General features: G+C 39.6%; 1 protein-coding gene across 8 annotated transcripts in view; it reads left to right on the top strand.

Annotated features, from left to right (window-relative positions):
* The first annotated feature begins 12,357 nt into the window (after positions 1 to 12,357).
* kcnq2b (potassium voltage-gated channel, KQT-like subfamily, member 2b) overlaps positions 12,358 to 22,922 on the top strand; it is a 47,913-nt gene continuing 37,348 nt past the window's right edge. For 7 of the 8 annotated variants that reach the window (XM_083529528.1, XM_083529524.1, XM_083529523.1 and 4 more), the window contains exon 1: positions 12,372 to 12,920. In XM_083529528.1, the coding sequence (XP_083385654.1) occupies positions 12,628 to 12,920 (293 nt within the window). In that variant the 5' untranslated portion in view covers positions 12,372 to 12,627. Of the gene's footprint in view, positions 12,921 to 22,922 lie in introns of all 8 variants that reach the window. The other variant, XM_083529527.1, reaches the window with a different exon arrangement.

Below are 22,922 nucleotides of genomic sequence, written 5' to 3'. Positions count from 1 at the left end.
TTTCCGTTCGGAAATTTCATTGATCTAATGTTATGGGGTTCAGTTGTTTGGCTTGAAATTAGTGAAACCGGGAAAAAAACCCAGGAAAAATTCATAAATTAGCCGCTTCGTTGTTTATGCCGCGGGGTTCAAAACGTGGGAAAAAAGTAGCGGCTTATATTCCGAAAAATACGGTATGTGTGTGTGTGTGTGTGTGTGTGTGTGTGTGTGTGTGTGTGCGTATGTGTGTATGTGTGTTTGTGTGTTTGAGCTCACTACATTGATGTATAATTGTATGTTAGAGTTCCACACCTTACCAAGTGCACTCCATGTCCAAACATTAGTAATTTGGGTTGCGGGCCTGCTGCCACCGTGTTTTGTCGGAAGTAATACTTACAAACTTTAGCAACGTTATTGCAGTTTACAGTTTTTTTGGATTGCTTAAGCACGATTTTCAAAACAGGGCCTGTGTTTTCAAAACACTACACACAATTAGCACAACCACACACCCAATTAGCAAAACACTACAGATCCCTTGCATAATTAAACACTCTTGTAAAAACTATACACTTCTGTGTAAAAAACACACTTTGTTATCATATGAAACACACACGTTTCACATTACTATACTTTGTTTGCACGAGTTACACTCTTCTGTGATAAACCTAAAACACTTTTAGCACTTCTACTTTCCTATGATTAGAGTAGGCGACCATCAATAAAGTACAAATATAATGAAAATATACCAAACACTACACAAGACCAATGTTGCAGACTGAAGAAACTCATTTATTTGTCAACACGCCCAAATTGTTGACATGGAGATTCATAATACTGTAACAAAACGTCACTTCACGTATTGTACTGTAAGTTCACTGTAAAAAATAAATAAATAAAGAACGAGACATTGTCTCTTCGCCTAGCTGGATCTGGCCAGAGAATCTCATCAACATCGCAGGCAATGTTGTCATTAGCAAGACACCTTGGAAAGAAACGTCTTGAATGACGAATCCATCCTTGCATTGCTGCTACCTCCATCTGGTCACAGGCCTCCTCCATGGCTTGGATGAGGGGTACCTCAGCCTGGAGACGGAGATCATATACCTTCCACCGCCATGCCCAGAAAAACTCTTCTATAGGGTTGAGGAATGGAGAGTATGGTGGAAGATATAGGACGGTGAAATGTGGAAGTTGCTGAAACCAGTTCTGAACCAGAGCAGAGCGGTGGAAAGACACATTGTCCCAGACAACAATGTATTGCATATGATCGTTTTGATTTTCTGCTGTTATGTTGTGCAATTGGTCCAAGAATGTAAGTATGAGTGCTGAGTTGTAAGGGCCCATATGGGCATGGCGGTGGAGGACCCCATTCTGTGTAATGGCTGCACAGAGTGTTATATTACCCCCACGTTGCCCTGGGACATTGACTATAGCCCTGTTGCCAATAATGTTTCTTTCCCTCCTTCGTGTTCTCGACAGGTTGAACCCAGCCTCATCTACGTAAATGAACTCATGCTGGATCTCCTCTCCATCCATTTGTAAAACTATCTGAAAAACAGTGTCATGCAAAATTGTGTAGTTCAGTGTAGATCTAGTATACATATTACAGTACAGTAAAAGATTATGAGACAGTATGCAATAACACACTGCTAAAGTGAATACATACCTCTGCATAATCATGCCGCAGTCGTTTCACCCTTTCGGAATTGCGCTCGAAAGGCACTCGATAAATTTGCTTCATTTGAAGATGTCTTTTTTTTAGGATGCGTGCCAGTGTTGATGTTGAGACAATTGTCAATGATTGACAATGAAGATTGACAATGTTAGCTTGGAGCTGATTGAGTGTTATAGCATTGTTGGCCAAAACCATGTTCACTATCTCCCTCTCTTGCTGTTCTGTTCTTCCCCCTTGTCGTTCCTGACCCTCAATCCTATGTATCAAAAGAAAACAGTATACAATAGTACAGTAATTTCACAGGAAAAGGTAACAGAAGTGCTGATAGTGCATAGAATACATTACTGTGAGCAGTTACTGAAACCATGCAGATGTTTTTGATATGATGATATTTTTACAATACCTATTTTCCAGTCGAAATGTTCTTATCACACTTGCCACTGTGTATCGGCTTAGATTTGGCTGTACTCGCAGTCCAGCCTCCCTCAACGTCAGGCCGTGGTTGACAACGTGGTCAACCAGTGTTGTGCTGTTCTCATTTGTTAGATTCGGTCCTCTTTGAGCACCTTCTTGTCTTCCTCTTCCTCTACCTCTACCTCCAGCATGGCCTCCATCTCTTCCTCTTTCTCTGTTGTTTCCTTCTCTGTTGACTCCTCTTCCTCCCCTTCCTCCTCTTCCTCCCCTTCCTCCTCTGTTGACTCCTCTTCCTCCCCTTCCTCCTCTGTTGACTCCTCTTTCTCCTCTGTTGACTCCTCTTCCTCCCCTTCCTCCCCTTCCTCCTCTGTTGACTCCTCGTCTTACTCTTTCTCTGACTCTTTCCATTGTGCTTGAAGACCGATGAACTCACCTGCTGCTTTTTATAGTGCTTATACACCTGATTGGTGTGTCTGCAATTAAGCAAACAAGTGTTTGCACACCTGATGACTGTGTTGAACCAATTGGTTGGACGGTGCAGTAATTTGACAGTCAGTGCTTTGGTATTGCAATGAGGTGACTTTATGATAGATTTTTGTGTGTAATGTATGTTAAATGTGTTTAGTGTTTTGCAAATCACTGTGTGTAGAGTTTTGCAACAAGTGTGAGGTTGACATTGTGCTTATAGTTGTGCAAATATGGGCTGATGTTTTGCCTCTTGAGTGTAAGGTATTGCTAATAGTGTACTACTTTTAATTTTAGTGTGTAAGCAATTAAAAAAACCTGTAATAGGAACATTAATACCTTTTTTTTTACAAGTCAGATGGATTATTATTTTGGTAGAGAATTTAATTATTTAAGTGAATATATGGCATTGTTTATATCTTTTAACCTTTGAGTATCAGCAAAATGGATGCTGTTTTAGGCGACATAGTTTTCGGGGTGGTGAATAAATGTAATGCAAAATAACTCTGTTTTTGTTCATATTCATATAAGAATGTTTTAAAACTAACTTAAACCCCTCCACTGTAGTTGTCACCCCTGGTATATAACCCCTATTCCTCACGCTGTATTGCTACATAATCTTAGTGGTCAAGTAAACAGATATGAGGTAGAGAGATTTCACTTAGCTGCATGTCTGTCGTAAGGCCATCCGCGCATGCGTGGTGCAGTTGGGTATGGGGACACAAAATGGTGATGGTGTGATGACCAGTAGATCTGGTGATGGTGTAGGAACCAGTAGATCTGAAGAACCTACTGGTGCCTGGTACAATGTCGAATCACAGACGCAGCAGAGGGTTTTGGCTCATCCAATCACGACGCAGCAAAGGATTTTGGCTCGTCCAATCACGATGCGGCAATGGATTTTGGCTCGTCCAATCAAATCGCAGCAATGGATTTCTGTCTCGTCCAATCAGGAAGCAGCAATGGATTTTTAGCTCGTCCAATCAGGAAGCAGCAATGGATTTCTGTCTCGTCCAATCAAATCGCAGCAATGGATTTCTGTCTCGTCCAATCAGGAAGCAGCAATGGATTTTTGGCTCGTCCAATCAAATCGCAGCAATGGATTTTTGCTTTGGCCAATAAAAAAAGCAATGGATATTTGGCTCGGCCAATCAGGAAGCAGCAATTGATTTTTGGACTATATAACCCCTATTCCTAACGCTGTATTGCTACATAATCTTAGTGGTCAAGTAAACGGATATGACGTAGAGAGATTTCACTTAACTGCATGTCTGTCGTTTTTGGCTTGTCCAATCAGGAATCAGCATTCGATTTTTGGCTCGTCCAATCAGGAAGCAGCAATGGATTTTTGGCTCATCCAATCCGGGAGCAGCATTTGATTTTTGGTTCGTCCAATCAGGGAGCAGCAATAGATTTTTGCCTTGGCCAATCAGGAAACAGCATTCGATTTTTGCCTCGGCCAATCAGGGAGCAGCATTCGATTTTTACCTTGGCCAATCAAATCACAGCAAAGTCCCACGACGCAGGGGCTCTCCATAGGCACCGTGACACATATAGCTCTCGACCCCATGGTATAAATGGGAAAAAAAAAACTTGAGCTCCTTGTTGCGCGTATTTTTTTTCGACCCCTGGTACAAATGGAACTTGGACTTTGGTTGTTTTTGTTGTATTCATACTGAAAATCAAGATCAGACCTTAGGGCACCTGCGTTATGCTTTGACAGGTGTACCGCCCCAGTCAAACTCACTCTGGCTGGTGCCCTACCTAAGTTTTAGCCTTGCAACCCCGGAACTCAAAGACTCGTGGTTTCCCGCACACTGCCCGGCAGGTCAGTCCCTGAAAGGGACCGGACACCCAGCCAAGGGCATCCGGGGGGCACCTGTGAGGCATGGTCTGGGACAGGTGGTGGCTCGCCTCACAGCAGACTGCCAGCCCACTCCAGAGATCCCACTACGAGCTTTTTAACTGCAGCAACTTTAATATACACTATTGGACCAGGAATTACCGTGGCTGCTGGCACCAGACTTGCCCTCAAATGGGTCCTCACCCATAGGTTTAGGATATGCTTATTCCGATTACAGGGCCTCGAAAGAGACCTGTATCGTTATTTTTCGTCACTAACTACCCGCTTGTTTGCATGTATTAGGTCTGGAATTACCACAGTTATTAGAGTAACGTGTGGAGCGATCAAAGGAACCATTACTGATTTAATGAGCCATTCACAGTTTCATTGTACCATACGTATGCATTAAGACCTGCATGGCTTAATCTTTGAGACAAGCATATGTTACTGGCAGGATCAACCAGGTAGCACCATTTGCAGAGATACACGAGACAGATCAAGCAAGCGCACCGTTTCTCGCCTTCTGTCTCTTTCTCCCTATTGCAACAAAAAAATAATAATGGATGCGAGGGGCTTGCGGGCGAGTTCGAACGATGCTGTCGGCATGGGGGTGTCAAAGACAGCACGTCATCGAGGGACGTTTTATTTTGTTTTTTCACAGGGTAAACCGGGAAAATAAAGGCTGTGAGTCCCACCATAGTGAAGGCCCATGATCATTAGGAGGCAAACCTACACAGAGCGGGGGATAGGAAATGCCTTCCGATGGAGGCTTTTTTGCGGGCCAGGCAGGCGCCTATCTCAGGCAGGTCTCATGTTCCTGTCACCCAGCAAGTACGGAAAAAAGTTTTGAGAGAGGGGGACTTAAAAAAAAAAAAAGAGAGTTTTTTTTCCAGTGCTTGGCCCCCTACAATCGCTGGCCTCTCCTACAAACCCGACGACACATCATGTAGTTTCAAAAGATTAAACAATTTCCAAATGCCTTGTGACACCTATAAGGCCTTTAGGGACAATATATGCTCTGTCGATCGGAGCCTGACACTCCGTCGTGGATACGGGACTTGTGCGAAAAAGAAAAAAAATGAAGTCAGACGATTGGACTTTTTTTCGACAAGAAACCATTAACTACTGTTAGCGCACAAAAATTTCCGTACAAACTCTAAGTCCCGTATCCAGGATGCAGTGGCTCTCCATAAGCACTGTAACACAAATAGCTCCAGGACCTTGACCCTCCGTCGTGGATACGGGTCTTGTGTGAAAACACACAAAAAAAATTAAAAACAAAACAATTTTTTTTTTTTTATAAAACTTAGTCAGACGTTTGGACTTAGACTTTGGAAGGACATTTTTGTCCGCTAACGGTAGTTAAGGGTTTCTTTTCGAAAAATGCACTAAGTCCCGTATCCAGGACGTAGTGGCTCTCCAAAGGCACCGTAACACAAATAGCTCCAGGACCTTGACCCTCCGTTGTGGATATGGGTCTTGTGTGAAAACACAAAAAAAAATTAAAAACAAAATACATTTTTTTTTTTTTTTTTAATAAAACTAACTCAGACGATTGAACTTAGTGCGTTTTTCGACAAGAAACCCTTAACTACCGTTAGCAGACAAAAATGTCTGTCCAAACTCTAAGTCCCGTATCCAAGACGCAGAAACTCTCCATAGGCACCGTAACACAAATAGCTTCAGGAGCCCGACCCTTCATTGTGGATACGGGCCTTGTGTGAAAACACACAAAAAAAAAAAAAAAAATTTTTTTTTTTTTTTTTTTTTTTTTTTTATAAAACTCAATCAGACGATTGGACTTAGTGTGGTTTTCATCAAGAAACCCTTAACTACCGTTAGCGGATAAAAATGTACATCCAAACTCTAAGTCCCGTATCCAAGACACAGTGGCTCTCCATAGGCACCGTAACGCAAATAGCTCAGGAGCCCGACCGTCCGTCATAAATACAGGCCTTGTGTGAAAACACACCCAAAAAAAAAAAGGCCCCCGCAGAGACCTGGAGTGGAGCGACGTCCATTGCGATGACCAGAGGCAGGATGACGTCCTCTGCGGAGACCAGAGGTGGAGAGAAGTCCACCATGGAGACCCGGAGCCGAACGACGCCCTCGCCGGAGAATGGAGGCGGAGAGACACCCGTGGTGGGTGTCTCTCCGCCTCCATTCTCCGGCGAGGGCGTCGTTCGGCTCCGTCGTTCGGAGACCTGGAACGGAGCGACGCCACCCAGGAGGGTCCGGAACGGGGCCCCGTCCTTCCCGGGGACCCGGAACGGTGTTACGTCCCTGGCGAAGACCGGAGGTTGAGAGGAGCCCACAGTGGAGGCGAAGAGATGCTCCTGGTGAAGGACAGAAACCCAGCAGCGCCCGCAGCGGAGTCCAGAGGCCGAGTGACTTCCATGGCGGGGAGCAGAGGCCAAAAAACGCCCTTGGTGGTGTTCAGGGGTGGAGTGACGCCCGCCAGGGAGGGCTGGGGCAGAGCGATGTCACCCACAGAGACCTGGAACGGAGTGACGCCCTCAGTGGAGACCGGAGGCTGAGCGACGGTCTCGGCGGTGGTCTGTGACTGAGCGGCGTCCACCACGGGGAACAGGAATGGAGTGATGTTCTCTACAGAGGTCTGGAACGGAGCCCCTTCCACCACGGAAACTCGGACCGGCACGGCGACCTTGGTGACAGCCGGAGGCAGGGTGGAGCTCCCGACAGGGCTTACAGGCTGGAAAACCTCCTGGATGGAGACCGGAGACAAAGCGACGGCCCTGACGGAGTCCCGAGGATGACGACGCCCTCGATGGAGATCAGAGGCCAAGCGATGACCTCGGCGGGGTTCATTGGTGCGACGTCGCCTTCCGAGGAACTCGGAGTCCAAGGAACGTGCGCTGGGCAGAAACAGAGGAACGTAATCCACACAGCGAAAATATAGAAAAAAGTACTGGGAGGATCGTGGTAATCCGAGGTGCGCTTCGGAAAGGAAGCACGGCCGTGGAGAGAGTGAGGAGATCCGATACGGAAGGTACGCAGCTTGATAAGCACACGCGATAACATAAACCGATATGAACCTATAATAACCAACCGGGAGTGTGGGTGAATGTGGGGTTTATATAGGAGCCGAGGAATGACGGATGAATGAGCCTCAGGTGTGCTCAATGAAGCCGAGAGCTCAGGAGCGCACTGAGGCAATGACAGCCGCTGAAGGGGGTGTGGCAGGTGGATTCATGACATAATTAAAATAATTAAAAATAGTTAATAGTGCACTATATGTGCTTTGCCATGTAATATATGTAAAGCACATTGTTGTTATTTTCTAATATACAGTGTTTAAATACCGTCACTTCTTACAAACAAGTTGAAGTTCAAACACCTACTTGTACTAGCACTAACATTTACCGCTCTGCTCATGTCAGCTAAGTGTGTGTCTAGCAGCAAAAACAAAACTATAATACCGATAACACTAAGATAAAAAAATATATATATAGTGGGTGTTTTTTTCTTCGTTGGGCAGAGTTGAACCATCGCTAAGCACATAGTTAACTTGCTACGAAGTTACCTATTCGGAATTTCCGAAATTAACTACACAAAACGACACAAATTGCATCAAAATACAACCCATGCAGTATTATTAGGGCATGTATTCACATAAAATATTAATATTGTGTTTTAGTACGTTATTTAAAAGACCTTACCTGTGGGTTAGAGTTGAAAGAAAATGGCGACCAGAAAATTCCTGTCCTGATCAGAATCTTCGCAGGGGGTAGATTGAGGGGCGGAGCTTAACAGAGTAAAGTTAACAACGCAAAATTTAACTCTGATCTTTTTCACTAACACTAGGGGGTTTCTTTCACTATTTGTTGTTGAGTTAACACCTTAAGAGTAAATATAGAATAACACTGCTTGATTAACACTGCTGATTTTACTGTGTAGGGTTGACTTCAGAGCTTTATAGCAGGCCATTTAAGATCTTCTGCTCCAACTCATTTAAATCACATCTGCATAGAGTTGGCTTTGTGCACAGAGGCATTATCATGCTGGAAAATGTTATAGTCTTATACTTCAAGTTAAGGGACTATGTACTGCTATTTTTTCAGCAAGAAAGGACAAAAATGTAATCCAATAACAAGTTTCAATAATTATAAATATATGGTTATATAGATTTTATATAAATAATTATTAAACCAATCATTGCAAACCTTTTTCGAATGTACTGTACAATGTAACATGGTGTAATTGTTAATACAAGCTATGCTATACCTAAAAGCTGCTGGGATTACAAAATAAAATTGTAATTTACACCATCTTTACTTATAATGAACATCAATTCTGCCAATCGTGTGGTAGCAGGACAATGCATAAGATCAAGGCAATACAGGCAATAAATAGTGAGTTAATGCTCACATCTAATATTAAAATGAAAAATATAAGTGACATCAGCATGTGGTATTAATGTTGGTGTGAGTATTTAAAAAAAATGTTCCTTTTCTGAATTTTCATGCATTGCCTGGTCTTTTTCTAATGATCAAAAACCTGAGTTTATTCTCATCATCTGTTCTCATCATCAAGGCACTTCCACTCACAGAAAAACTGCAGCTTGCTTGTTATTTTTTGTACATTTGCTGAAAACATGATTGGTTGGTTACATAATTGAATGAATGAGCATGTGTACCTAATAAACGAAATAGTGTGTGGATTTTCCAGTAATTTACATTGCAAGACTTAATCTGTTTTGTGAAGATTCTTAGTGCTTTTCCATGGTTACTCTACATGAAGTAGAGCCGTGCCCGCTGTGTTTTCTTTTCTCTCTGTGTAATCTTTTTGAGGAGGCTAATGAGAACGTGGAAGACTCTACCTGGCTTTTGCATGGAGGAATTAAATGAACTAAGTTGTCATGGTAACTAGCCCTTAACCTGATTTGGTACTGAAAGAAGCGCAGTTGTGCCTTAGTGTCTGACATGTTCACATCGTTTTATAAACAGAAACACAGAGCAGGGAGCTAGCTTGTCTTAATAAGCCCCCGGATCTACCTTCATACGTCATTTCAAGTCAACTTCCGCTTCCAGAAGAGTAATTCCCACCAATATCCTATTTTCCGCAACAAACCAGCAACAGAAAATGAGCCATTTGTAGCAAACATGGAGTCACCTTTGATAAATAATAAACCAATGGATTATATGTGTGATATAATAATGCACTATACGCTTCAGCTTCTGGGGAAGCCGCAGAAGCTTTTATGTTTATTCCCACAAAGAGCCCCCTGTAGTGCCCTGCAGTTCATTAAATCATTTTACACTGTTCCAGGGGAAAACATTGGTTAAAGAAAATTATTATGATCATTATTACAGCTTAAACACGGAAATATATATTGTACTCCAGAATATATCACTAGGTGAAATTCCATAAGGCTTTTTCAAAGTAAAGTCATTTCATTCTCAAGGGATGAATCGGTTGCTAATGGTTTAATCGAATTAATCAAATTCAGCCAAACTGTTTAAAACGGAGAGATTTATCCACTATTAGGAGAAATCTGATTAGCCCAATTTGGGTCTTTTTCACTTACACTTTTTGTAAAGATGAAATTATGCAATTTCTTTTAGTGCATTTGTAACGTAAAACATCGGGTCAGTCATGTAGATTATGAGAAATGGCAAATATATATATATATATATATATATATATATATATATATATATATATATATATATATATATATATATATATATAAATTCCATCTGGAAAAAAGTCAAAATGATATAATAAATATAAGAAATTATATGAAAGTGCATTATATATATTTTTTTTTTTATTATAATAAAATATAAAATAGTAATTGATAAATATATAAAGTAAAAAATTAAAATTCAATCAACAGTATAATAGTATGTAATAGTATATAATAGTATATACAATTTATGTGTTTTTTGTTTTTGTTTTTGTTTTTGTTTTTGTTTGTGTTTGTGTTTTTTTTTTTTTCTTTTTTCTGTTTTTTAAGAGGATAAACAATATTGCCAGGCTCTGTGCTGGGGATCCTTAGTGAAAGTGTGAAAGTACACATAAGAACTGCCTTATAAAATCTGCCTTATTGTTCACTGGGCTGTTGTCATGGAAACGCCTGAATGAACAGATGAAAGGCTACCCTCCATCCTGTTCTTTTGCCTTCATGCTTCTCTGTAGCAATATAACATCTAGGCATGCATTATTTATCATGATCACAAATAAAGTCACCTGTGGTGTCACTTTAATCGTTCTAAAACCTCTGATTAACCCCCTGTATGCAGATGTGTAATGCACGGTTATGCATTAAATCTGATTTCATACAAGAGGCCTGCACAGTGAATCCTGAAAGGATTTAGAGTGCATGATAAATATTGTAGGTATTAATGTGTAATGACCCTAAGTATGCTGGTTTTCTGGTGGAGCTTAGTGTGATGAATCTCCTGACACCTATATAGCAGTAGCCCCACAGATGCATAATAATATAATCATACTCAAAATAGATGCCAATACATGATTATGCAATTTATATGATTATACATGACAGACAAATGTGTACAATAGTTGCCTTGCCAATATGTTATTGAAGAAAGAAACAATCTAATTTAAAAATAAATGAATAAAAAAGCATTGAAAAATGTGTCACTGGAAAAAGGGGAAATAGAGTGTGAGTATGGGTGTTTGAAATAAACATTATATACTATTATATCTAGTGGACAGAAATAAAATATGTAATAGACCGGCACTCACAATATTATAGAATTGCATTTGTTAATTCATTTTTAGTAAGCCAGCACGGAAAAACTCCCTAAGACAACAAGAGTCAATATTCTGAGAGAGACCATACTCAAAATGGAGCTTATCCTCATCTGAGTGACACCAGAGAAAAAAATTCCCTTTTATTACTGTGTAGTATATGATCTATGTGTTAACTGGAACTTAAACTTTGGGTCTATTGTATTAAACTAATTTGAAAGTGATGGAGACTTAAATCTAAACTGTATTTAGCAATTGCAATCTTTAGGCTATCCAGGCTCTCTTCAGGGTCACTGTGTGGTACTATTGTATTCTTTGTGGGGTCATATTGAAAGTGAATATTGTAACAAAGTGAAGTGCTGTAATGTGGCATGACCAGAACCAAAATGTTGTTCATGAAAATGTTACAGGATAACCTTAAGTCAACCGAATGAATAGTTCAGCATACAGTATAATTGCGGAAACATAAACTTGAAGGCGAAATGAAGGGCATTAGGATGCCGAGGTTTTGGTGTACCTGATAATGTATAGAACACTCTGTGCTTCGTACTGTTGGTCTGATTCACTTCCTAGTAATCTCAGCCCTCTGGTGCTGCCTACTGCTCACTCATCTTCATTAGAGTGTAAACCTGGCAATACTTAAATAAATAATTGTACTTATGATGAAATTACAGAGAGAAAAATGTATTATTAAATTGTTTGTATGTGTCTGTGATATATATATATATATATATATATATATATATATATATATATATATATATATATATATATGCTCTCTCTCTCTCTCTCTCTCTCTCTCTCTCTCTCTCTCTCTCTCTCTCTCTCTCTCTCTTTCTCTCACTACATGTCCTTCAGTGCCAGGCCTGGGCAGGTATAGTGTATATACAGTACATGGTTTTGTTCATGATTAGATTAGTTGGAACTGGAAAAGTTATTAGTCTCAAGGGACATGATCTCAGTCTCTCCTTCTATATAAGGTCCAGACCACTTCCCTAAAGCTTCTATTATTTTATTGCAGACAATTTTTTTTTGTCTTTTGGCCTATTGTACAGGTACCGTAATGTACAATGTTTACATTCAGTGTTCTTTGTTTTTGTTTTTGTTTTCAATAAATTATTTAAGTGTGTGTTAGACAGATTCAACCTCCATCCCTTCTGAATTATTGAGCAGCCGTGCTGTCTTTCCGACTTCTACTGTCAGGTGGTCGGAAGATGCTGATTTAGACAGAGAGAGAGAGCGAGAGAGAGAGAGAGAGAGAGAGAGAGAGAGAGAGAGAGAGAGAGAGAGAGACTGCGGACTATCTTTCCGCATCACTATTGGCTTCCTCTCTTCGCGCACACCCGAGCTCCTTCTCGAGCGCGCGCCGCGCGCTCGCGCTTCTCCCAGTCCTTAGCCGAGCGCACACACGCGCCTGCCACAACGAGTTGCACGCACCTGACGGAGGGCGGAGGAGCCCCAATACGCGCGCCCGCGCCTTCTCTCTGCTCTCCATGCCAGCCCCGCCGCCAACATGGTGCAGAAATCCCGCAACGGCGGGGTTTACCCAGGCCCGCAGACCGAGAAGAAGCTCAAGGTGGGCTTTGTGGGGCTCGAGGCGGCCGCGGCGGATTCGAGTCGTGATGGCGCGCTACTCATCGCGTCCAGCGACGCGACCAAGCGCGGCAGCATCCTGAGCAAGCAACGCTCCGGCATCGCGGGTAAAAAGCCGCCGAAGCGCAACGCCTTCTACCGGCGCCTGCAGAATTTCCTCTACAATGTTCTGGAGAGACCACGAGGCTGGGCGTTCATCTATCACGCTTATGTGTGAGTAACTCACATCAATGATGCTGCAGAGCTTAAAAAGCCAGATGTTTTTCTTTTCCCCTTTAAACAGCCATCATTATTTCACACCATTCTATCAGACCTTTTCTCATGTGTGCTTATTTACCTTTTAAACGCCTTGATTGTTTTGAGATGGCCAGGATGCTTGATTCTTTCTGCGTTCACGCATCCTGCTCGTTTCCTCTGTTCATCGTCTACTCCTTCAATCACGCCTACTTCAGATATTGGCACATATTTATAAAATACGATATATTCTTGAATTTGCTCATCCTTTCGTGATGCTATTTTTGTTTTGAATGATTAAGATTCCTATCGGAGCACGTGACTGGCTTATTTCAGAATGTTTTTGTCTTGCTTTGTCAGCTGAATGCTCTCTTTTACTGCAGTTTATATCTCTTTCACGACACTGTATAAGCGACCAAACACAATTCGACGGTTGTAGTAGCCAATTTTCGTAGAAGAGGCGTTGGAGTTATATTGTACACTGCGTATGAACAGGGAAAAAAGGACAGGTTTGAAATCCATTCATTTATGAGTACATGGGTGTTATTGGTCTTGATGAATGGGAACATTATGTTTTTTTTATAGAAATCAAGGGCCTCGTGTTTACTACATGCACAGTGTCAGCTTGAGGTGCGGACGTGCCCTGTAGTCTAATAAGCGGTCATGTTTTAATTAAAGCAATAGCATATCACGCTGACTGTGTTTCACCCCCTCTCAATCTGTGTATTTCTCTCCCCGGATTGAAAGGATGCTCAGCAAACTGTCTGCTGCCTTTGTCATCTCACACTCGTTTCAGCACTGGACAGCTCCCTGAGAGGAGCAGCTGCTTAGATAAAAGGCTGCATGCAGTAGTAAATGTTTAGAAAATTGACAACCGTTCATGATGTTTTAGTATGTTCCTCTTCGGGAATCTTTAATGGTTTGACACAGAACTCCACAAAAGAATGGAATGCATGACTTGCATTTAGGCTGCCAAGAATTCTTATAGAACCCTTATACCAAGTGGCATCCCAAAAAAGGCATTTAATTGAGTGCTTTAAGTATAAAATTAATTGTTATAGTAATTTGCTAGCACCATGCTGTAAAATATACAATAAATGGCTGTAAAACATTTACACTAAATTACTATAAAATCTTACATAGTAAAAATAATAAATAATCCAGTATATTTGCTCATTTGCCTGATGCAGAATAAAACTGAGATGAAAGTTAAGAGTCTTATTCCAGGCCCAAGCTGTGACAGTTTATCACAGTTGAGACTAAAACACACTACCTTCTGATGTGTAAATCAAAATTTTAACCACTAATCAATCACAATCAGCTCAATAAGCAACTACACCATCAACTAAATTAACCGTATTAAAGATTGCATTGGATCAATGCACGCTAGTTAAGGTAGTTGTGGTTATTCAGTGTTCAAAGATTTAGCTACAAATCAGAAGGTTGTGTGTTCAATTGTGCAACTGAATATATTTCTGTGGTATTTTCTATTATATTAGAAAATTGATAACCCTTCCGGATTTTTCAGTATGTTCTTTTCTGGGAACCTTTAATGATTTGGCCCAAAACTGCATTATATGTCTTGCATTTAGGCTGCCAAGAATTCCTAAAGAACCCTTATGTAGAGTGTGACATTAAATCTACATAAAGCTAAATGTTTCAATAGTAAAAAAAAAAATTATATTTTTACAGTTGTTTAACAGCAACCCAGTGGTAAATTGGTATTAAAGAAAAAAATAATTTCTTTTTTACACAGAGTGTAGCCCAACCGTGTTTTCTATTGAGCAGCAAAACACTTTTGTGGTATAGCTCCAAAACCGGCCAGGTGTATTAAGTCCCCCTTCTTGTGTTTCTGTGCATGTTTTTTAAAGCCCCTGTTTTCAACTAAAATGAGAACATTTTGTAGTGAAATATAATTTTGCAAAAGAGAAAAAATTGTTTCTTGCATGCTGTATAGATACTATGTTGCCCATCTTTCAAATGTGGCAGTATGTTGTTACAAATCTTTTGAATCACATGGGCTTCCTCAGCCATTACACTGTATAGTCTGTAAAATAGAAAGTTGGAGAAAGAAACTAATACAAACTAGTTCTCTGTCACATTTTGTAGCCTTAGCTATAGTGAATGGAAATTATTAATAAAACACTATTGTGTTTGTTTATGTAAATCTCCAGTGCATGTACATTTGCTACTACATATGTACACACAATATATATATATATATACTTATAAATATGAACCAATATGCATTAATGAGTGTAATCAAAGAAATACATTGAATAGGAAAAAAATATTCAGATGCCACAAATTACCAACATCCCTACTTTGGGATGTCAACTAGAAAAAAAGTAATTACGTTTGAATTTTGGCCCATTCCTCTTGACAAATTGTATTTAATTCCCCCAAGGCTGAGAGAGCCCCCTATAATAGACTCCCAATTTAAAATTACTCCATGAATTCTCGAAGGGATTAAGGTCATGTATGTTTGAGATTGTTATCTTAATGAGACCTCCATTTCCCCCCTAAATTCATCTCTGAAATGATTCAATATACCTGATAATATATCTATAGCACAATCAAATCATCAAATGTTTCCATCTCCATACTTCACTTATATAGGTCATATTGGCATCCCTTTTTTTGAAACACCCAAATATTTAAACATGACAAGCTAAATTAATGCCAAAGAGTTTTATTGCTGTTTTGTTTGGCTAAAGCACAGCATATTGCTTTAAAGTAGATCTGATGTCTAAAAATATTTAGATATGTATGTTTGTACTTTTTTTGTAACTAAGGAATTTTGTATGAGATGTTTGTCAACATAATTATAGTGCAGTCACCTTATTATTATTATCTATGTTGAACAGTCCTGCTGCTTTAGGTCAGCACGTAGCTCTTTTGGAGTGGCTGCTGGCTTCTTTCTTACCTTTCTTATCATTAGTCTTACTTTGTAAACTCATGCATGGCAAAACTTTCTAGGAATGATTGGTTGTGCTTTCTATAAATTTTTTCACCTGCATAGTATGGAACCAATTGTACTGACTGGATATGCTTAATAAGGCTTCAGCATGGCCCTTTGGCTTTTCCAAAGTGCTGTCTATTTTCCCTGAGAACTTTAAAAAGCACTTTTACATTTGACAAATCACGACTTGATTTAATGACACTTTTTGCAATATTTATATTTACAACTCGATACATTTATTGTTTTTTCATGTATTGCCCAAAGACATATATTTTTATATAGTGTATAAATACCTTACAAAACTCACTTTAATAATCATGTCATGTTCAAGAGCTGTGCACTGAATGTGCTGATGCTTCCTAAATAATTTATTTATTCAATCATCTCCCTCATCAAGGTCATGACCGGTCCAGATCCTGGATGAGAGGTGGATGAGAAATTGGAATATGCCCTAAAAGGGATCTTAGTCCATCACTGGGAACTATGAACACACATTTACAATTTGGAGTGGTCATTCCACCTAATAGCATTTTCTCATGAACAAACACTATTCTATAGCTGCTGGCTTGTGTGATGTAGAGATGTACCAGTGTAATCCTTTGTCATGAAAACAAAACAGCAAAGAATGCCAGGCAATGCTAATGTACAAGGCAAAATGAGGGTGCTTGTTTTTACTATTTTGTTTATGGCCAGTGATACCATATTCAGTTGCTAAATTCATAGATATACTTTAGTTAATTGCATAGGCAAATGTTGGATCTAAAATAAAAGTCTGGTGATTTAGTTTATAATGCAGTTCAAGTGTATACCGGCTTTTGCTTTTGTTTCAGCACAGAACTGCAGAGTACAGTCCGGAAAATAGCACAATTCTCGCTCTAAATGTATACTCTTTTAGTGCATCCTATAAAAAATATATTTATATCTAAATATGTGGTGCCACATGTATGCTTTCTCAGATGCACCATTCATTCAATATAATTAGAACACTGCCCCAGCTTATCTTTCATTAAATTAGAATTTAGTGATTGTAGTCATTTTATTATTTCCCTATCCACTGCACTACATAACTCATTTTGACAAGCAGCAGTGCAGTCGGTCCTTCACGCTGCATGTCATGGTGCTTGCACATTCTGAATAGAGCTGTCTGTAAATCGTTATGTTGTTCCGAACATCTTAGGTGTTGAAAAGATTTACTAGATTTATCAGCAATTCGTTCATGGTTGCACTGTGTATGATTAAAAGCAGCAGAAAACCGTGAGCACCGAATACTGATGAATTTAAAAGCAGACAGATCTGTTGCGTCTCTTTAGCTCCCCAGCGTTTGTTTAAAACTTCTTGTTCTAAAATTCTTGTGATCTAAAATACTACTAGGCTTGTATATTCATTAATTTTACTGTGCTATCACTTTGCTTTAAAGGAGCCTTCACACATTTCACATTGCATATACATGAGTATGGGCTCTTGCCATCCTGTAGCTGTACAGCTGTTGCTGGCTGCATCAGACACTCATGATTAGACTGCTTCCTGCTACCCCTGCAGACAACGCAGGTGTGTGTGTGTGTGCATGTGAAAGGATCAGATGTAAAACAGGCAGCATCATCCACTTATTATATAAATACCAAGCATGATAACTGGCCTCTAGAGATCAGCACATTGCCATCTGTCTTGCAGTACTGCACACTGCCAAGCCCAGGCCGAGCTAAAACACTACCACAGACACATTTAGGAAAGATCTGAGTCATACTGAGAGGTCTGTGGGCTATTATAATGATAAAGGGGTGTACAAAGTTTTCATGAAAGCCCTTCTATTGAATTTGCCATCTGAGTGGTGAGTGATTTATCTTGACTGAACCCAGACCTGGGTTAGTGAACAGGTCAGAAATATTGGTCAAAAATGAATGATAGCTTCTCTGATGAATTACTTTAGATCAAGATTGGAGGTCTACATCGATTCCACACAATGTCAGAATTTGTTGTTTGTGTTCTGGTTGTTACAGTGAAATACTTGTAATAATGTTTAATGAGTTTGTTTTTAATGTTTAAAAATATTTTTTTTCTGCTTACCACAGTGAACATTGCTTTTGCCCTTAAAACTCATCTGGCCATCTAATCATATCTAGTGTGTTGCTTTATGATTTAGGTCCCTTTAGAAACTTGGCAGCTGTTACCAGGTAACTGGCACTCCTTTGCGCTTTGTGTCTTAGTACTTTTGCTCTAGCAGGCCACTTGGGATACAGATTTGCTCTACTACATGTTCATGGATTCTCTTTTTGTAATCTCTGTGTGTGCATTACAGTAATTCTGAATTTCTACGTGCAAAGGAATCAATCTGATTTGGTTTTGTTTAATTGTCTTTTTTTCTATGGTCTGCTTTGTCAATGATCTATATTAAATATTATGTTGCCATTATTGCGAACTTTACGGTGTCTCTTTTTCATTGTAAGCACTATTTAGAGTTTGGTAGACGTTTTTTTGGCTCTTGGCTTTATGTTTCTTGAGTAGCAAACTAATAAACATAATATAGTTACAGTGTTTCCCTTGTGTTATTGTTTTGACATACCAAATTATTATACAGCAGGCTACATTCTCTGTCTTTTTTCCTTTTAAAGTTGTTACTGTCTTTCTGTGAGCGGCCCAATGGTGGACACTAACATGCTAACATTCTTTTTAAAATAAATGCAAATGCTGGGTCAAATGTGAACTAAGCCAGATAATGTTGCCTCTTTCTGTGACACTAAGCTATGGAAGGGCAACACTGAGCTGCACTGAGCCCGCCACTCATCATCAGTTCATGCTGTTAGCCAGTGTGTCAGTCAAATGTATCCTGCAAATGTTATTGCAATGAATCTGGAGTGGATGTACTGTACATCTGGCTGGATGGATGGGGAGATAGATGAGTGATGGATGAGCAACAAGATAAATGGCTGTCCTTTCGCTGGATGGATTCATACTTGTCCACACAGCTCTGAGAATCGGATTAAATGATGGAAATAAACAATTTCTGTAGTAAATGTCAACCTCCATGGCCCAAAATGAAAATGTGGTCACTGCACTATCCAAATCATTTAAACCTATATGCTTGATGCAGAGTCTGGATTCAATCATCTATAGAATAACATTTATAAGAAATTTACTCTCCTATTCAATTCATAGCAAATGACATGGCTAACTGGTGGTTCAATAAACCCCAGATAGTTTGAAGGGGTGAGAGTCATCTCTACAGCTTTTTGGAGGTGAGTGCAAGTATGCTGAGACATCACATAGTGACACACTGTATTTAAAATAAATCCTGCTGTCATACAGCTGGGTATTTCACCCCTGCTAGCTGCCAGGGATAGAGGAATTACCTGGATAACTGCCAACCATATAATAAGAAACAAGCTGTAGTAGCAAAAATATTGTTGCTGCACTGTTCAAAACAATACAGTCAGAAATCTGATCATGACACTCCTATAGGTTTTCTTGACCCATTCTGTTCAAAAGAAATGTAGGATATTCATTCATCTTTCTTGGTCATAGCTAATGAAAAAAAAATGCCATTTCTCAAAAGAAAATCCTACATTGGATCGCATTGTTTTTTTTTTTATGTCACTTTGATTCCAAGCTTTACTGGGTTTAGGTATTTTATTAGTTTTATAATATATTAATTATATAATTATTTATGGTTTATATGATTTTAATATTTACTCATTCGCCTGGTAAGCATTAAGTATGCCTAAACAGGAATGAATAACATTTAGCTAGCTAAATGTAAAAAATATTATTGCATTTAAAAAATGTAATATTCTAGCATTATGAAGCTAGACAGGAAAATTACTTTTCCAACATTATAACTAAAGCTTTATTGTTTGGAATCAGTTACATTAGTTACTTATAATTTGCATTTAGATATTTCGGTTCAAATACACACACTTAACCTTCACCTGTGCCTAATTGTGCCATCGAATTGATATTTCTGGTTTAGTTACAGGCTTATTCCCCCAACGTTTTTTTCTTATAAAGCCTATTGAAAGGTGCTTCAAGATTGCCACTGTACACACAATCCACAATCTATTTAATCATTACTATAAAGCATGTAAAGCCTAGCAAAGAATGCTCTTGGGTGATATGAACATGGGCAGGGATTACAGATTCATCCACAAAGTCACCCCAGTGTCATCTGACACTCCAACGCATACAAAGTATGATTACTGGCAGAGCATGCAGAGTCATTTTGCAGAAGTGATTGCTAGAAAAGATGCCATCTTCAGAGATATCAGTTTCATTTTGACAATGGCTGCCCGCATACACCTTCTAATAAAGATGTAGTCATCTTTATAATTGGACAGAACACAAATCTACTAAGTAAGGTGCACACCATCCAGCTAGGGATATACAAGGCCTGCACATTTGTGGCAGCAGCTTAGAAGTAATTCTTAGCAATACTGGATAAAAAGATCTTGTTTGCCATTTTGGGATTGGATTGTTGCTGAATTGTGTGAAATCTAAAAATAGTCAGTGATAAAGATGAAAAAGGGTATCTTTGTCTTAGTCTATATCGTCTACAAATGGCCAGTACAGACATACAGTATGTGCCCCGTCAGTAAACTATCCTCTACACTGGTGTACTGATATTTTCTTGTTAAGGCAACCCTGATATGGGTAAAGTCCTGACTGAATTAATCCTGCTCTTAATACCGTTATTATTATGACACCACAGTTATATTAGCATCAGTATTATATGGAAATGCAGTTTACCTGAGCGCTGCAGCACAGACAGGTATGCAGTGAGAATGAGTGTTTATTAATAATTACTAAAGCAAGAAAATCAATTAACACAATTTAACAAGTCTTCTTCTACTGTGTCCTTAGTTATGCTACCCAGCATACATAATCTCTAGCAGAACTATTATTATTATCAATATTAACAGGATAAAAATGAAAATAAAAAAATTCCCTATATAGTCCACTCTGGGTTTTTAGTGCATTTATGTGCACTTTTTTGTGCATTACAATTTTCCGGGGGATTTGAAATCTGATTGATAGAACCTCCAGAGTAAACAGACAGTCCTTGTAGCAGTGCAGTCAAGAGAAACGCTATGAAATAAAGAGAATAGACTATTGACGATAGGTTAATACATTTTTATGTACAGTAAGTACAGTGATTCTGATAGAGTTTAGGCTAGAAGAGAAGGCTTTCCTAATACCAACAGCCCGCCACTGGTTAAAGCTAAATAGGTTCTCTGGCAAGCTAAACTGCGTGCCACCCCAATGCTTACAATCATGGTATTGTAATTCAATTCTGATAAAGTCTCAAATCTCATCATGGTCCTCAACCTTTAGTTACAGCAAGTTAACACATTTTGATTTTACACTGGGGACACACACTACCCTTTGTGCTCCTGTTATACCACATTGCTCTCTAGGCTATAAAGAAACCAACTGTCATTTTAATGTTATTTTAATGTTGTGCAGCTCTCCAGTGAATCCGGTTTGATTAGCAACACCAGCAGGCTAGTGCCAGGGCTTTCCTCATTTAGATAAGAACATCTTGTGGCTATGTGACTGTGGCATTTGGGGCACAAATAATGCTTTTTGTAACAAGTGTAGCTCCAGCAGGTCTAGGAGGATCAACAAAAGTTAATACTGCACATGCTGGCCTGACTAAACCTGATAGTTTAGATAGGCAAGCCCAATGATAGCTGGTGCATACTGGGGTAAAAAGTGACTAACATCAGTGAATTAAGGTAGATGTATGCTTTGAAGTAAGGGATGTTTTTGAATTTCAATCTGAGACAATGTGCTGCAGTATGTGTGATCACGGAGGACAAGCACCTTATTGCCTGCTTTTTTGTGTGGGGTGAAAAATGAGCCTTAGTGAGCCGAGACTAAAATCTCTTAAGCTCTTAGATTTGATGTAGTGGGTGGTGGTCGTAACAGGCTGGTGGTGCTAAGCTAATGCAATTAAAGGAGCTTACCAGTGTCCTGCAAAAATCAGTGCTATTTAAGTGTTAAAAACAAAAATATTGAAAGCCAAAAATAATTATTGAGGAAGAAGAGGATGAAAGGGAGCTTTAACTTTTTTCTTTTTTTTTCTTTGAAGGGGCAGGGTACCAGTAGCTCCATATTGTGTGCTTGTGGCCTGCTGGGTGTCAAGAAGAAATAAAAAAGTTAACTCTTTTTTATATATTGCTGCAAGTGCTGCATCATATGCCACTATGTACCTTGGTTGGAAAACACCTTGGCATCCAGCCTTTTCTCTCTGGCTCTTTCTAACTGTTTCTCATACATCCTCTATATCTGTGGCATCAAACTCAAATTCTGCCTGAGCTACATCTCTCGCTCTTGCACTCTCTTTCTGTCAGAGAGCCACCACCTCCAACGCTCAACACTCTCGCTCAGCCCTCCCTCCTACTAATCACCTACACCTGTCCTCTATTTACCCGTCCCCTTAATAAGGTCCCTCTTCCCCTTCACTCGCCATCCGATCTACAGTTTACAACCAAAGATCGTCTGGACTACCTACCGTGCTTACGACCACCTGAGTTTCCCATGCTCCTAGCTACGCTTCGAGTGAAGCTTGATTCAGTTAAGTTTATCGTTTCCTGCAGTTTCGTGTCTTACTCTTTTGTGTTTGCATATTGAAGATCAATAAACAACATCTTGTTTTACTCCCGGTTCCTGACGCCTGGTCTATCCATGACACTTTCTCACACTCTCTCTCTCTCTCTCTCTCTCTCTCTCTCTCTCTCTCTCTCTCTCTCTCTCTCTCTCTCTGTCATCATTTAACAGAATCTATTAACTAACCCTAAAATGAAAGGCTCTGAAATTAGCAGCACTGGCAAACTATGTACACCATTAAGAAATAGTTATTAATTACTTAATTAAATTCAGTAATTATAGAAAACCATCTATAATACAATTAATTTTTAATGAATGCATTATTTTGTTTGAATCACATTTTATTGGGTACCAGCAGAATGTACAAATACATCACATACTATACAGGAGGGTGGTAGCTTAATGGTTAAGGCACTTTA

This window comes from Silurus aristotelis, assembly GCF_946808225.1.
Source record: "Silurus aristotelis genome assembly, chromosome: 2".
NCBI classification, from domain to species: domain Eukaryota; kingdom Metazoa; phylum Chordata; class Actinopteri; order Siluriformes; family Siluridae; genus Silurus; species Silurus aristotelis.
This window is presented reverse-complemented; position numbering and strand designations above follow the sequence as displayed.